At 31.1% G+C, this 15,220-nt stretch overlaps 1 protein-coding gene across 7 annotated transcripts in view; it reads right to left on the bottom strand.

The window, feature by feature from the left end:
- Positions 1 to 15,220, bottom strand: part of LOC106069939 (muscle-specific protein 300 kDa-like) — a 224,566-nt gene that overhangs the window by 109,940 nt on the left and 99,406 nt on the right. For all 7 annotated transcript variants that reach the window (XM_056022934.1, XM_056022937.1, XM_056022935.1 and 4 more), the window contains 9 exons: positions 13,779 to 14,105; positions 13,212 to 13,364; positions 12,480 to 12,647; positions 11,644 to 11,820; positions 6,344 to 6,505; positions 5,723 to 5,893; positions 4,577 to 4,753; positions 4,189 to 4,305; positions 3,821 to 4,009 (listed from right to left, as the gene is read on the bottom strand). In XM_056022934.1, the coding sequence (XP_055878909.1) occupies positions 3,821 to 4,009; positions 4,189 to 4,305; positions 4,577 to 4,753; positions 5,723 to 5,893; positions 6,344 to 6,505; positions 11,644 to 11,820; positions 12,480 to 12,647; positions 13,212 to 13,364; positions 13,779 to 14,105 (1,641 nt within the window). The remainder of the gene's footprint in view (positions 1 to 3,820; positions 4,010 to 4,188; positions 4,306 to 4,576; positions 4,754 to 5,722; positions 5,894 to 6,343; positions 6,506 to 11,643; positions 11,821 to 12,479; positions 12,648 to 13,211; positions 13,365 to 13,778; positions 14,106 to 15,220) is intronic.

Raw genomic sequence — 15,220 nt, forward strand, 5'->3', positions numbered from 1 at the left:
TGTGCTCTTTTATTACTAAAACTGAAGACACTTCCAAAAGATTTTAAGTAATTAGCGCAAGAAAAATTATGTAAGCAGCACATAATAACTAAGTAAGCTGTATTAGTAAAGTTTATGAACAGAATAAAAAGCACAGGTTTATTATAAAAAGCATGAACTTAGAAAATTTAAAAGTTAGATTTTAAAAAATTGAGTAACACTAGTATCTAAGTCTGTGTTATATGTTAACAGTAGAACTCAATTATTTCATTACTAATGCCTGTAAAATACATATTATTCCATATATCACTCCAGGCAATTCAGAAAGTCACACCAATTACTGGGATGCAGTCAAAAGTCAGAAAGTCACACCAATTACTGGGATGCAGTCAAAAGTCAGAAAGTCACATCAATTACTGGAGTGCAGCCAAAAAGAAGTTTCTACAACACAATAGGTTTTAAAAGAAAACAGTTTATTCGTTAAAATAATTGCAAGCTGGTCCACATCTCTCAAAAGTGAAAAAAAAAAACGAGAGTCTATTATGCACAATGACAATGATCTTGAAGTAAAGATATACTGCATTGAATGAACTAGCACTGCACTCAGAACACCAAATGAGTGAATGAAGCCAGGGCTCAAATGTCCATTGGGATGAAACAAGCCATTTATACACATTAGAATCAATCAATAGATCAATAAAACATATTGTTCAACCAGAGAATGGATAACATGCTGTAATTTGATTGATCCATATCAAGAATTGAAGGATCAAGAATTTAATGAAATCCAAACTATTCAAAAGGGTATCTAATCAAACTGAAGCTTTCTTTCCAAGAATATGCACAACGTGTTCAACAATAATGTTTATTTAATATTCACAAAACATTTTCTTGAATGTTTCAGAATTGTTACTCACAACTTACAATTAATTGCTAGGTTACTGTTCATTTTAAATTCTAAACTCAATGAGAACACTATTAAAAATAACCTTAAAATAGACATTTGACTAAACTTATCAAGATTATTAAAACATAGCCTCTATACAGAAAACATACTAAACTCAATGATAATAAAAATAATGTTCCTAGAGAGAAAGCATACTTATTACCTTTAAATAGACAAAACATGCTAACCTTTACAGTCAATCATAAAGTAAAGCCTCTAAATAGACCGCATACCAACCTTAACAGAGAATCATTAAGTAAAGCTTCTAAATAAAGAACATACTAACCACAATATTGAAACAATGCCTCTATAAAGACTCTTATCATTAAGAATATTGGTCTTTAAATAACAAAGTTCATCAATAAAATGATGATATCATTCAGACAATGTGCTAACCTTACTCAACATAATATTTTTATATAATCTCACAATCCTATCTTACAGTTGTTTCTTCACAAAGAAGACAGTCCCTAAATTTGCTAACCTGACTGAAATTACTAAGTCTGTGCAAATATTTTTTTTCCTCCATAAAATCACTGAACATTATCTCCCCCCTTCTCTTTTTGGTGCTTGCTCTATTGATTGGGGGTCTCCATGACAAAACATACAGTATGAAAGAAAAAAAACAACAATTTCCTATGATTTGATTACAGCAATCCCACAGAGATAATTACCAAATCAATAAGAAACTCATTAAGGTAATCTCAATACAGAACATGGAGAAACAAGATCTATGTATGTGTGTGTATAGATGAGGGAGAAGTGGTGAAGGCTACAGTACACTAAAAATAAAAGGAGAGTGTGGTATTCATTGTAGTGATAACTCTGAATATGTATTGGGATGGTCATAAAGTTTGGGAATGGTACTGGTTAATGGTTGATTTTTATCTGTCAAACATTGACACCCATAGTATTAAGTAACACTGTTATTAATTATATGGTATAATATGAACAAGTAGAGCAGCATATAAATAAGTTGAATATTAACTTTGTAAAAAGACTACACTAGAGACTGTGAGTAGGTTACAAAAGATACACATCTACAAGTGTGAGAACATGCATGTCTTCTGTGACTGATTATATCACAGCATTAAATTACATACATTTGTCACACAATCAAGTATTCAAAACAAAGTGTAGAATGAATAGATGAACACTACAAAGGTAATTTGTGTCAATCAACTCAGCCAATAGACTAACATTAGTTACACAAAGCTACTCCAATATACTTCTATTACTTGATGTCAATGGCTCAAAAGATAACACAGATATAAGTAAATGACACCTCTAAGCAGAGAAATAGAAACAGGAAAAAAAACACTTTACAATCATATGAACATAAAAAAAATTATGGGTTATTATTATGAGAATAGGACTTGAAATATATTAGCAATAAAATAAATACAGTATTTTAGACTTAATAGAAAGACAGAATAATCTTTAAAAGCCATTAAACTTTCAATATATTATGGATAAGAAACAGGTTTCTTTAGAGAGGCTATAAATCATGATATTCAGACATTTCAGAAACTTTTGCCTGATTTTAAAATGTTCATAGCTTTGTGATAGATTATAGAAAGAAAATATAGTTTTTCTTTTAAATTTGAATTCTTATTTGGACAAAAGGCAGCTTTCAGCATGTGAATTAGTTCTTAGTTGGCAGGATAGATTGTGCCTCATACATTTCAAAATGGAAAGTGCAAAATGATCCTATACATTTTTAGATGCTAATCTTTCTACACACCACATTTAAACACTTGCACTAGTACAAAATGATTTGCTTTGACTACAATGTAATTCAATCAACTGTTTTTAATTGGATGAAAATCAAATGTTATGTAAGTTATGCATCAATAATTCTAATGCTTGTACAGTGATATTAAGTTTAAGCTTTAGTTTAGAAAAAACTGGCAGAGATCCTTTAAACATTAAGAAGCAAATTTTAAAGAATTTATAACTATCCTATTGTTTATAAAAAGAATGGACTATAATGTAGAGATAAAAAACAAAGTTAAAAGAAAAAAGGCAAAAAATAGTACCAAAAAAAAACTTGAAAAGTGATAACAGTTATAACAAGTCATTTCTTATCTACATTTTATTAATATCCTTATTGTTTCTTATTATTGAGACATTTTATAAAACTAAAATGATTATTAATAAATACAGTTACATTTTTATTTCAGTCAATATTTTTCAATTCATTAACTTGAAAAGTGATAACAGTTATAACAAGTCATTTCTTATCTACATTTTATTTTTATTAATATCCTTATTGTTTCTTATTATTGAGACATTTTATAAAACTAAAATGATTATTAATAAATACAGTTACATTTTTATTTCAGTCAATATTTTTCAATTCATTATTGAAAAGATTTTTGTTAAATATGAATTATTCAATGTTCTTATCAGGCCATTCACTTACACAAACTAAAGCACATATAGTTTTAAGCAGATATAAAGGAGACTAAAATTTTCACAGAATTTCTCATTTTATGAATCGGCAATACAGCACATTAAGAAACCAAGACTTGTAGTTTTAATTTGATTATGATTTTTAAATATTTTAATGGCTTGCAATTCGTAGACTGACAAAGGTTTGTAGGTAATTTTACTAAGTGAAAACACAATTGTGAAACTGTGAAAGTAATAGAATATTTGTTAGGTCAAGAGTTCAACTAAGCTTCATGATCCTATCCATTTGAAAACTTTTTTTTTTTATTTGTGATGTTTTGATAAATAAAATTTTACAGCTCTGATCAGTAGAAAATTATAAAGAAATACTTTCTGTACAACTTGGACAGTAAAAATATAGTCAGAAAGAGTAGCACACCAAGGTTTTTGTTTTGGCATCACATTTTGAATAACAGTGAAATGAAATGTTTTGTCACCTACCTGTATTTCATTATTCTTGTCCTGAAGAGAACTCTCCTCCTTGTCTATCCGTTCAAGTTCCCTAACATAATTCTCCAAGTCTTCATCAATTGTTTCATGATGGAGCTGTAAGGCCCTTGCTTGAGCCATGGATGTCTCACGGTCATGAATTAGCATTTCCAACTGGCCCAGAAGCTCCTCCCAGTCATCCTACAAAAAAAGTTTTATTTTAGAATCAGCCCTTTAGATGTCAAAGCAATATTTTGAATATTTTGAATGAGAGTTGAAAGCTTCCTAATAAGGCTTCTAGATTTAGTGTTAACTAGGTATTTTAACTGAATAAATCTCAGTTACGCACACATGTTTGAGAGAGATGCTTTTGTTCTTACTTTAATAGCTCTGATCACTGGATCAGCAGGAGATGGATTGTGTTGGGTCAGAGATTTATAAAATGACTGTAGTTCTTCAACATCTGCTTGTCTACTTTTGACTTCCTCTTGGAATGCCTACAGTGAAAACATCAACCACTAAAATATTTACAAGCTCAACATAATTCATCAACATTTGTCTTTTCTGTCTTTGTAATAAAAATGTATGCAGAAATTAAGTATGTAAAATTATTTAGGCTTTAAAATAATTAATATTTAACTATCATTATAAAACGTAAAATTTATGAAAATCTATTATAAAATTGATATGCAGAAAAACATAATTAGCTCCTTTTCTGAAAAAAAAAAAAAACTATTCTGAAAAGAAATTAAGAAAATGTAAGTCTACCTTTAACCTCTTAATGTCCAGTTCTGCTGCCTCTGAGTGCAGTTTACAGGGCATTTTCTCTATCTCCTCCAGATGTTCTTGTTTACTGTGAAGCCAGTGTCTTAGGTCTTGTCTCATTCTATCCACAGAGTCCCATTTCTTCATCATGTCTCGTAGGTGGTCAAGACATTTCTCAGCCTTAAAAAATAAGTAACTATAAGTGAAGTTGTTACGATGGACACTCAAATATAAATACACTTGACGTAAGAACAATCTCAGGTAAACACAAACAAGTTTAATCAGCCATCTTGATTACTAGAGTAGTTTCCCCTGTGCATGGGCACAACTCTTCATACAATATAACATTCCATCAACAGAAGTAATTTTAATTTCTTTCTACTAGCCTAACGTGTGGTTCAGATAATGAGCCTGGCAGAACTGTTACCGCTAACATGAGAAAAGGCAAATGCAAGCAACTGGCACCTGAACCAGTAAACTTTGGGCAGGAGAACTTATTAGCCTAGGTTGGCTACCCATCTAGGAGATGGAAAACTTTTAATCTAAACCTCGGCTGCCTTGCAGCTATTCCCAAACATAGGAACGGCTTTGGGAGACAACGCTAAAGAAAAATCAGGAGCTGGTGACCCTTAGACAAATTATGGCACACTATAGCCTGGCAGAACCTGTGGTGCTACTGATCCCAAACTGTATCAGATACTCCATTCCTTTGGTCACATCAGCAGCATAGAGAGGGGGAACTGCTGTGCGGGTGACATCATTCCAACCATTAACAATGCCCAGGCTTTCAACTCTACGAGATGAATCATATTATTCAGCATACAACAAATGAAGGAGTACACTCAAACTTCTTGAGCTAATGTATACCAACATATAGTTTTTTAAAGCAAATTTTTTAATGCAAAGATGAACATTGAGACTACAATTAAATAGTGATTCTATTAAATGTGTTTATGTATCAAACTATAGTAGGCCATCCCATGAAGTTTACTGAATAAAATTTCACTGTATTCATAATTTTCAGTTTATTTCTCTATCTTTAATCAAAAGTCCTAGATTCTATTTGCTTATTTCCACTGGGACTGAAACTGTTAAAATATGAAGTCCTCCAGCAGTATTACCTACAATTAGTTGAAGTGACTCACTTACCTGACTGATACAAGAGGCTAGCTGGCTATGAACCTCTTCAGCAAACTGAGTGACAGCAGACTCAGATGTGTCTTCCGTTTTGTCCAGTTGCTCTGTACTGCCAACATTCTGGCACTGTCTTAGTGAGGTAAGCAGATTCTGTTTCATTCCATAAAGTTTTTCTAGAACAGCCTGAACAGATACATTGAATGAGAAGCATTGTTTTTATTTAAATTATATTTTCATGTAAGTCCAACAACTCCACATCCACATGGTAGAAGTAAAGTTCTCTTTTCAGACCTAAAAATCTATAAGGCAGATAATGTAAAGGCCATCTGTTCCTATGGCCGATGGTTATCGAGGGTGTCATGTGGCCAGCACAATGACCAACTGTCTTTACTTTCCCCAACAAAAGTCATATACCCATTAGCGCTTGGTGAACTCTGGGGCAAAATTGAAAATTCTAGTCTTCACTGAAATTCAAACCCGGGACCTCTCAGTTCAGAAGCCACTCAGCCACCATACCTTCAACTCCACACAGTTATTAGTATTAATAAGAATCTTCAAGAATAAGAATAGTTTTGCAATCATAATGTTTGCATAAGGTTATTTAACTTAAATGTATACATTAAAGTAACAGACCTGTGTAGCTTCCCTTTGTTTTTGTGTCTCTTCAAGTGTGTCTGGTATATTTCTCTCTGCCTTGGCCAGCCAATCAGGAAACTCATTGGTCACATATTTATGGGTAGAATCAAGAAGTTCTTTATAGCTCTGCCATTTTTTCAGGACAGCATCAAGTTGATCCTAAATACAGTAGGGACCAGCATATAAGTTATATTGGCACTTTACTCAATGATACTTTAGAAACCAAATGTTTAGATCACATTTGGTGTGCTATTTCAAATTTTCCTGACCTCAAGTATTACCATTTTAGTGACATTTCAAGAAGAATGTTTTGTTTAACAATTTTATATCTAGAAACTAATGCATTAAAAAACATTATTTTATGGACTTCTTTCTTTTTATAAACAGGTTTTCTTTCACCAAAAGATGTGTTCAAAACTATCAAAATTGAGACATTTTTTTAATATCAATATCTTACAGTTATATGGGTCCTATCACCCTAATGAGTAAATATAATGACTATGCTTGTAAAACATTTTAAAACCATTTCAGTGGAACCAAGAAAAATAACCCTATTACATTTTCTCATTGTTTTTTTTTTTTTGTTTCAAATTTTGTATATTAAAGTAGATTGTTTGTCTTGCTTTTGATTTTTTATTCTTTTTTTTTTTCTTACATTGAGATGACTGTAATTTAAGGAAGAGTGCGATATTTAATGGGGCTATTTTATTACAAATGATGTAGATATAGCCATTGTATGTCAGTCATAGAATTTAGACTACATATATTTTGAAAACCTACAATAAATCGTATATCTTATATTATATAATACAGACGTTACTTCAAAAAAGAAGATGATCTGTGCCTATACAGTGAACTGAAGTCCCTTACAATTATTTAATGCTACCCTAAGTTTCAAAAGTATTTAGTAAATAAATCATGGCATTCATTCACAGACTTGTTCATTAATTTTAAGTTGATAATTTTGCATTATTATAGACCAAATACTCCTAGTGGATTTAACATTTTTTATTAGTAACCGAAGGTTTCATTTAAATGAAAAAGAAATTGTAATACAATTTCTTTTCTTTGTTTTAACACAAATTATGGATTCGCCAAAATAAAAACGTCTCTAAGGTTGTTAAATACAGTTAGTAGAAAACACTTTAGAGTACCACAATGTCCAACCATTTTAACTTTCTCCTGATGTATTGAGTGTCAGCTTGTATTACTAGCCAAACTCTAGACTGGACTGTACAGCTCATTGTTATTGTCCCAGCTTACAAGCCTATTCCATACATACAAGAGCTTCGATATCACAGAGATATGTGCTACAATTACTTGACTTCTGTTATGAATGACTTAAAACTTTTTGGTTTTGGTATATTAATTCTACAATAAGTATTGCTTCATTCATAGCTTTGTGTGAACAGTATTTACTTACCAGTTTTACAAAATTACAATTGTTCCTATTGTTCAACAATTCTGAGTGTTTGATTGTTTCAACACTAATGAGCAAAGTTACCAAACAAAATATTGTTACTGTCACCACCTCATGTTAAATTATCAACATATTTTGTTTTTATGTTTGCAATACATTTTCTAATAGATTCAAGAAGGTTGCCATTGATTGTAAAAATACAAAATGAAAACAGTTTCAAACACAACAGAATAACATAATTGTTAAAAAAATATACTCTGTGTATATATAAAACAATTTTATTATATTAAAATATAAAAAAGATATATAATGTTACATATAAATAGTTTCTTCAATAAACCCAAAAACAAAAAAAATATAAATGCTTACACAAAAACAATAAAGTATATCTTGAAAATGTTTTGTCAATGTCTAGACAAAAACAGCTTTAATATTATTTTTTTTTTAATTGTAAAATATCACAGCTGTTAAAAATGTGTTAAAAATATAAATGGTATAATATCACAAGGATCACAGTCACACCAACTGAAATGATTAGTTTATGATTGCTAAACATTTGCTAAATTCCAAAATGAGTCTACACATCAATAATTATATTGTGTTAAATTAGTGGGTTCTAACAATCATTAAAATTAGTGTAGAACATGGCACTAAAAGTAAACTAGATGAGTAATTAATACTAACAAAACAGAATCACATAAGAGTTAATACTGTTTCATAACAAATAATGTGCGAAGCAGTAGCTACTTGTACAACCAAATTGTAAAAATGATATATTAATAAACTTTAAGTAAATGAATCTGCATCAATGCTTGCATATGATCAAATTACTTTTAAAGAGATATAATTTTATTATTGGAATCTAAAAATGACTAATGAAATTAAAAACCAATAAATATTTTAGTACATGATAAAGTAGATTGTTGACAATATGCATTTTAGTTTTATGACAATATGGATGGACGGAACATATTTTAAAAAGGCAGCAGTATAAAATTAATTGGAACATATTTATACAAAAGGCAGCGGTACAGGATCAAGTCATAAAGTTATTGTAGGTAGTTATATAAAAAAAATAGGAGACAGCTAATTTGTCCTACAAATAGCATGTTACACTATTTGTCCTTCAAGAGTACATATACAACTAAACAATACCACTTATTGTAAAACACAGCAGTACACTTGTTAGTCATTTTGGGATCATTTCCAAGAATTGAACAGCACAAAAAAAAAAATATGAATGAGTTCAAAAGACAAAGCTATCGGCTAAAGAAAACATCATTGTTGTTGATTTAGAAATAGCGCAAAATTACGTTCGGAGAATAGGACACCAGACTAGCCATCTGCAATAAAATAGGAAAAAAATAGCTGTCAATATTTTATTTAGTAATGTCACAAACTTACTTTGCTATATAACAGATAAATGAGCAAGGGACAGAAAAAATAATTTATTCTTTTCCTTGAATTTATTTTTCCTTCTATTTTTAAAGGGCAAAAGTGTCAGATTGATAGACAGACCATCAAAATCTAAATAGAATCAACCTAACATCTACATAGTCTTATGCCTACTTTTTTATGTTTACCCACCAATTCAAACAGTTAAATGAGTAAATAATTCAAAGGGGATGAAAATTGTATAATTTAATTTCATTCAGTTATGGGATGTTCAAGGTGTGTTTGTACATATCAAGATTTGAAAGATACAATTTTGACTTTTCCTTACAAGTTGTGTAGATCAATGTGGGATGATGTGTATCAGAAGTGCTTGGCTACCTAACAGAGGGACTAAGTTCTAATTCAGATGTAGATTAATGATTTTTCCATTTGAAAAATGTGACTTGACTTGTGTTTGTAAAGGAAGCACAGAAACCTTCCACCAGATATCCCCTCCACCAAATGTCCATAAAAAAAAAATTGCACCAGAATGCAGTATTGATGCTCTAGGACAGAGTTTCTCAAACTTTTTCCTTAACGGAACACTTCACACGTTCCGAGTATTTTGGAACATGATTATTGCCTAGATAGATTAATTCACGTGGTGGCCTACTAGTTAATTATTCCAGTAGTTCATGGAAGAGCTAATAAGGCCTCCGGGGAACACAGTTTGGGAAACACTGCTCAAGGAGTATGGAAGAAGAGATAAACAAATACAATCAAACTATCACAGCAAAAATTGTTTTAAGGGGTATACAATTGTGGAGCTAGGTTCTCTTTCTCAGCTTTAAATTCTTTGTTCAATATGTATTCCTGTTTGAGCTAAGCCTTTCCTTAACATAGTTTATATAGTTTGACCTTTTTATAAGCCTTACTAAAAGAGAATGATATGTGGCTTTATTAGTAACAGAGTAACCTCTACTTTAATATTCAGCAGGAATACAAAGTTGTAATATTAATAACTTCACTGAACAATACATGCAGTTACAATAAACAAACATTCATGCATGCAGTTAATACTTAAATAAATATATAAACATACAAATACATGTTATTTTTTTAAAATGCTTAGGAACTTACTTTATATTTAAACATTAGATTTATTTTTTGGATAGTAAGAATTAATCAAATGACATGAGTCATTGTTAGAACTGCTCATAGAAATATCAAGATGTCTCTCCTATTGTAGTCTACTAGCGTCTTTCAAATTAAAAGGTTTTAAATATTTATCAACCTCTATTGGAGGTTTTTAAGTGCATGACTTTTATAATGTCATCATTATTTTCAAAAGATTGTTAAAGAAATACATTAGCTGCTATTTCAAACTAAAATGAAAGTTCCAGTTAAAAAGTGATAGAAACAAAAAAAATATCCTATGCATGTCTATAGCATCAATGAAAATAAAATGTTTAAAGATGTTTCTACAATATTATCTGAAGTACCAAATGGGAGCATGCACTTAAAAAACAACAGACCCAAGAAACAAAACAAACAAAACTTGTATCTGTATTATTGTAATTCAAAACCAATGGCAACCTTCTCTGATACCTTAAAGCCAATTATATATGTATATAAAAAGATATACATGTAGAAAAAATATCTACTAGTCTGTGATCTATTTTTATTTTGAAACATTAATTTTTTACCATATTCCATTTTTAGTGGTGACACTTTCCCATAATGCATCAGAAAAGAAATCTACAGTCTAACCCCCCCACACAAAAAAGAGGGAAATTAGAGTAAGAGAGAATATATACAAGAAAAATAAAGGAATTTAAAGTAACTGTTTGTCAAGGAAATAATGAAAGGTCAAGAAACATTTTCTTTTTTTTTTAAAGAAATATTTTTTGCTTACAGAAATTTTGATGATGGCTCAACAAATGGTACACCAAAACTGAGCAAAGCTTATAGATTACGCTATACACCTATACTAGTCAGGTCAAGCATTTCATAAAATTAATGACGAAAAAATTGAAAAAAAAAATATATTTAAAAAAAAAAAAAAATTTTTTTTTTTTTTATAAATGTATAATGTTTACAATATAATGGGTTTTTTATATTTTTTTGCACCAAAAAAAAATTTTGAGAAAAAGGAAGCATACCAGAAGCCAAAATTAATAATTCTTTTTTTTTTTTTTTTCTCGGAACAACCAAGACAAATTAAATTTTTTTTAAATGTCTTCCACCAAAAAAAAGACAAAATGATATCAACTTACAAAAAAGAATCAAAATTCCCTACATTTGCATTATGTGCATTGCACACCATTTTGGAGCCATCATCACTATTTTTCAGCCACTAGTATTTTGTTTTAAGTAAAGGTAGTAAAGTATCCCCTTTCAGACCTTGCGATCTATGGGGCAGATGATGTTAAGTTCATCTTTTTTTTTTTTTCAACTGCAAGTTAATTTATCTAAATTTAATCAAAAGGATTTCCATACTTACCCTAATCTGATGTGCTGTGGACTGTAAGTTTAAGTAGCTCTCCTCCAGATTACTGAGACGGGCATGTACCTGACTGGCCAAGTTAGGAATACGAGCATTGTTCAGAATTAGTTGCTGACCTAGACGATTGACTGAGTCTAAAGTCTGGCGATAGTCATCGATCTCCCGCAGAATCAACTGGAGAAAAGAATAGAAGCAAACATCTGAACTTGACAGATGAGTTTGTTTTTCATGAACTATATTTGTGTTGTGTGGAAATGTTAAAATCAAAACTTTAATTTTTTAGTTTAACACACAAATAATAACATTTGCCATTTCTTTAATTATCATTATTTTTAGAGTGAAGAATGGTTCAGTATTATTAAAAAAAAACAACCTGAAATTATTGAACCAAATTTGAAGGATATCTAATTTTTTTGCATCTAGATCTGTTAAATATTCTTATCCATTTTACATATTATCGCAATGACAACCCTAAAACTATTTTTTATTGTTATTTTGTAGTATTTTTAGTAAAAAAAAACAAAAAAAGCAAGCTTCTAGTACCATGGCCAGTAAATTAAAAAAAAGAAATAAAGCTCCTCGTACTATGGCCAATTAATTTTTTCTTTTCAAATTTTATCTCAGTGGCAAGTTGGAAATGTTGTTATAATTTTCTTTAGAAGTAAAGATATAGTCAAATTAGTATTACAATACAGCTACTCCAAGTTAGTTTAATTATGTAGCTCTGTTTTAAGATAAAGAATCAAATAAGTTAGAAAATAAAATTTGTAAAAAAAAATACATGAATATGCTGTGACCTTATTCTAGTACAAATTAAAAAAAAACTGACATACTTTATGTCTATCAATCTGTCTAGTTGTCAATTCATAGCTAGATGTACTGAGTGAATTGTGTGCCATCAGCTTGTGGGACATATTCATCAACCATCTCTCACAGTCTTGGTGAGCCTCAAAGAAAGACTGGTGCTCATCATAACCACATTGCAGCACTTCAACAAGTTCCTAGATTCAGAGCACAAGTTAAATAAGTTTAGACTTTGTATACTTTTGACTCAACTAACAGGACTTCACACTTTTTGGTGCTGCTTCTACACACATTAAAAAAACAAACTCCTAAGTGCTTTACAATTCTCAGTTTGAACTATTGATTTAGATTCTATAGACTTGTATGAAGAGCTCAAGACATTTGTGTTAAAAGAATATATATTTGTATTGAAATCTCTATATTTTTGTTAGGCGCTTACGCGCTGTGTCTTATGCAGCTAAGTGAAAGGCAGGTAACCCAAAACATTCCCTCTCTATGAAACAAAATAATTAATTCCTAATCCAGCCATAACATTTACAAGCTGCATGTTCATGTTTGCAATGTTAGAGGATGACATTTGAACAAATAATCAGATTCAATCAAGTCTGTAAACAACAAATAAAGCAGTGATTATTTCCACTAGTAGGTAAGTCTAATTATTGAAATGTTAATCTGTCCAAACCTTTAGGTGATGAATGTCAGTGATATTGATAAACGAAAGGTAAATGTTTGAATGAGTCGATAACTAATAAAATACTTACACTAGCTTTATCCAAAAGTTTTGAGTATCTTTCCTGTATATCTACCAATGAATCTCCAACATCTGTATTATCACATAAGGCTTCAAGGTTGGCTACTCTGTCAGCTAGCTCATTCACAAGTCGCCTGTGGTTCTCTATATCTGCCAAGATCATCTTTGGGGAAAGTTAGAATAAAATACATTAATATCTAGCTGTTTTAATACTTTTAAAATATTTATACAGAAATAAAGTGCAGAGTGTGGCTCACAGGGATATTTTTTGCAAAACACTTTTTTAACTAGTCCACTCTTCAAATAAATAATGATTCTAGTGTGCAGCTTGTCTAGTTGTTGTATTTCATGTATTGATGTATGTAAAAGGTTTTGTTTTTTTTTATTATCTCTAAAATGTTGTGTAAAACTTACAATTTTATAACAAATTTCATAAAAGAATAAATGTTTACAATTGTTTAGAAATGATTAAAGTTTTCAATAAAATCTAGTATCGTCGTAGCTTATAAAATGAGCCCTCAAATAAAGACTAAGAATAGTATTTTAAATAACTAGAAATGACTTAAGAGTTAGTTACCCTATATCTATCAAGTTGATTTTTCCTGTCAGGTAACTGAGCCAGGGGTTCAGGGTTTGTTCTTAAAACAGTCTCAATATCAGCCACCCATTTGACCAGAGTACCATAGTACTGTTCATATTCATGCCACCTCTGTTGAACCCCTTCCAGCATGGCAGTACAGTCTGCAATAGCTTGATTCAAATCTTCCCATTGGTTAGTTAGTTCAGTGACCTGCTCCTCAATCAGTTTCTTGCCTTCTAAGGAAGTATGAGGTAAAATTTTCTCAGCCTGATCACAGACATAGTTCACTTTCTGAAGCCCTTCATCCATGTTGGCTGTCACATCCTGAGGGAAACATTACAGAGTAATACAGTAAGTTATTGGCTGTCACATCCTGAGGGAAACATTACAGAGTAATACAGTAAGTTATTGGCTGTCACATCCTGAGGGAAACATTACACAGTAATACACTCACAAACAAAAAAGGAGGGTGCAGTAGCTATAAGAAAGCAATATTTGTCCTTTCAGCAGAGGTATAGAAGGTCAATGAAAGTAGCCATTATCAAAGATGCTAAGGATCTTGATGAAACAACAGACAAAATTATGCTTACTGTAAGCTATAGTATGAATGAAAGCTGCCATGATCAATGAATATTTTTCTACCTCCCAATTGTTCTGGAAGATAAAATTGACACTAAAGAGTGAAAACCACTTCAGATCTTCCTATCAAGCAAAGAAGTGAATCAAGTCAATAACATTTACATAGATCTGAAAACTACAATATATTTGAACAAAGATCTAGGACTTGTTATTTGACCTCTCAATAATATTACAACTGAAAAGGCAGCATAAGAAGAGGAAATAAAATGCCAACATTACATGTCATGACCTGTTTCAAAATGTGCTTTAAATGTTCAGAAATAAAATAACCATTTTCAGCTGGATGCTGGTGTAATCAGTGGCACTTCTTACTGTTGGACAGCTGTGCTGGCTTGGTCACCTATCACAAAAAAGAATGGCTGCATGCCAAAGTGATCTTTTTTGACAAGCTTAAAGGAGAACAGTATATCCAATTACCCCTACCCACCTGAAACATTATAAGAAACAACTCAGGTGCCAATTTGCCCTCACAGACTTAGAAAAAAGCAGCTGGCAGCAGATATCTTCTGAAAGAGGCAGCAGGAGAGCTCTTTAAAAAGTTGGGGACACACATTTGAGATCCATATCTTGCCCCAAAAACAAATGCAAACAACAAAAAAGAGAGATTGAAGAGAACCCCCCCCCCCAGCAGACTTTGCTTCAGATGTGGTCAAGTATTCAGGTTGCAGTCACAAAAAAACACTACATTTATTCTTAATCTTCAGCATTGAAGACAATTTCTTTACAAGAATGGCATACCAAGACTAAAGTAGACATGACTGAAAAGTGCATGAATTATCAATTGTTATCTACACGATTTA

Source organism: Biomphalaria glabrata, chromosome 3 (assembly GCF_947242115.1).
Source record: "Biomphalaria glabrata chromosome 3, xgBioGlab47.1, whole genome shotgun sequence".
NCBI lineage: Eukaryota > Metazoa > Mollusca > Gastropoda > Planorbidae > Biomphalaria > Biomphalaria glabrata.